A 2,598-nucleotide genomic window follows, 5' to 3' on the forward strand; every position below is an offset into this window, starting at 1 on the left:
TATTTTGTTCAGGACAAGTGTCGATCACGATAGTTCCCTGTCCGGCCGTCCCACATAATCGCGACCCGTAAATTTTTGACACCACGCCATTGATGTTGGATTGTGCGCCTAGTCCTTCAACTACCTGACCGATTGTATACTTGGATACTTCACTGCTCTGCAATTCGATGAACCGTTCGACAACCACTGCTTGCTTCACGAATTCGGGATTGTTGCCCAATTTCTCGAATATTTCGACTGCGTCTTCAATGGTTTCCGTCACAAAAGAAGGAGGAGTTTCTCGGAAGAAGATGTACTCTTTGGTTGGAGTACTTCCAGGATCTCCCAACTGTACGCGTTTCAGACCAGTCTTTGACGTGCGTTTCCGCAGAGCGTAGTGTGAGAACTGGTCTGTATCACCACCAGCATCATCATCGCCTTCAGCTACGCTGTCGGATGCAGATTTTTCCACATCGTCGTCGACTTCTTCGAATCCGAAAAGGTGTAAGTCCTTTGAGCGAGGCATTGGCGTCGATCCTGGTTCTCCAACGACGGGTCCATGGTGTGGTGTGGATCCTGGATGGTTCAGGCGATTATAACCTTGGTTGGTGACAGGAGTGGCAGCACCATTTTTGCTGGCGGTTTGATCCAAGTTGCTCGTGATCACATTTAGTTCAGGCTTTCTTCGGCTGGTTGGAGAGCTCTTAGAGGAAGTCGTCTCTCCTGGTACAGGTCGTTCCTGAATACAACAAACCTGTGAGTTAAGATACAACGTATACACGTGTTTAAAATACAGCAAACTCACCGTGGCACTTCGTCTTACTCTTGCCTTGACCTTGGCTTCGTTGGAGCATGCGAGAAAGCGCTCTAACAGCGAAGACGGAACTGGCGGGTGTTCACTAGTTTTGTCTGTACCGGTCAAGCGGTGACTCAGTTGTTTGACCTCTGCGGCACCGAGCTGCGGCATAGACTGCAAAAAAAGAGTTAGTGAATTGTTACATCAGACATGCACTAATCCACTTACACGTTCTTTGTCGAGGATTCTAACAACGTCGTCGTGACAGTGCATGAGCAGGAATTCGCGAACGAGATGATGCACTGCGATCTCCTGGTTCGACCTCGCGGAATTTTCGCGCTTCTTCTCTTTGCTCCTTTGTCGCTCCTGCTTCAAACTCGTCGACCCAGCACGTTTTTCACTATCAACAGCTTCAACGACGTCCGCAGAGCTGATCTGGTTGGCCTTGGCACTTATCATGTTGACCGTGCTACTATTGGCAGCGTTACCTGACATGTCATGTGCATCGTCACTGTCTAGCTGATCTTCTACCAGGAACTCAACCTTCCCTCGTTGCTTCCTTCGCTGAGATTTCGTGTCGTCTCCCCACCCTGATGTCGATACCACTTCAACTTCGTCGGCGAAGAACGTCTTTTTCACTGGAACGCGCGGCGCTACCGACTTGGTATCAAGGGCCCAAACGTTCATGCTCGTCGGAGGGAGGATGAAAGAATGCCATCTCCTCCAGTCATGAAAGATCTCTAGCGTCGGTGACGTCCTCAACTATAACTTCGACGGAGATACCTATCAATACCAACAGCGAAAATAGTATCTTGGAGTGTAGCCATCTTCCACATGTCATTTTTAGCCATTTAGATGTTCGACAGATGTGTTTCACACGTCACAGCTTTCAACATGAGCATCTCGTTCCCCAACACCTTGTAGGACTCAACACAAGCTTATGCAGCATAAAGACGTCAAGGGGTCATGCCCGAACATGACTCATGGAGTCATTCGTACCGGAGAATACATCAAGCCGGCTTTGCTATCGAACACCCCGAGACGAGAATTTGCCACTTCTTGTAAGATGTACGAATGCGGGCAACAAAATTGAAGCGGAGATGAGATTGCCGCGACACTTACACGTGGATCCATCAAGTGAGACCACTGCTGGGAGCTGCGAATCTCGCAGAGGAGAGCCACCAAATCTTGCGCTGCGGATCTGCTCCGCGCATTTTGCTTTTGTGCCAGCTGCCCTAGCAGAAGGCCAAGACGATGTCCTCGAAATTTGGACCGAGTCGGCACCACCACCACTACCCTGATCAAAATGAAATGCTTTGCCCAATACAATTTATTTACACTGGAGTACAGTGTACACGTTCCCCGGTGTAAATAAATTGTATTGGGCAAAGCATTTCCAGTCATGGTGTCCGTACTCAGTTCGTGTTTGAGACTCTCGGCGAGCAAGCAATCTCCGTCCGAATCTGACGCGGGGTTGTCATGCTCGCATCGCCAACAAGAGGAAGTTCGAGCTTTGCACGCCGTACATATCGGTTGACTCGCAGCGAGGACAGGCACAGAAGAAACCTTCCGCTGCCTTTTGCCATGTACACGAGCGCCCGGCTCGCGAAGACAGAAGCAGAGGGCGTTGCAATCGACGACAGCGTCGAACGAGTGCAAGTGCAGGCGCGATGTGGTGGACAAGGTGGTATTGCGTACATCCCGCTGTTTGCTATTACACACGTTCACCTCCTTTATCCTGGTGGCCGCCGACCAAAATCTGGACGCACATATTACGCAGGAATGGCAGGGTCAGCGTCGATTATTTCAATCAACTGCAAAGA

The 2,598-nt window shown here is 50.0% G+C and overlaps 1 protein-coding gene across 1 annotated transcript; it reads right to left on the bottom strand.

The window, feature by feature from the left end:
- Window positions 1-8: 8 nt before the first annotated feature.
- On the bottom strand, window positions 9-1,462 carry PPTG_08337 (hypothetical protein; the record flags this gene model as incomplete). The annotated part of the gene is made up of 4 exons (XM_008903333.1): window positions 9-37; window positions 130-718; window positions 785-949; window positions 1,004-1,462. 4 exons carry the CDS (start codon window positions 1,460-1,462, stop codon window positions 9-11), a joined length of 1,242 nt encoding a protein of 413 aa, XP_008901581.1.
- Between the last annotated feature and the right edge of the window lie 1,136 nt (window positions 1,463-2,598).

This window comes from Phytophthora parasitica, assembly GCF_000247585.1.
Source record: "Phytophthora parasitica INRA-310 unplaced genomic scaffold supercont2.15, whole genome shotgun sequence".
Taxonomy (NCBI): domain Eukaryota; phylum Oomycota; class Peronosporomycetes; order Peronosporales; family Peronosporaceae; genus Phytophthora; species Phytophthora nicotianae.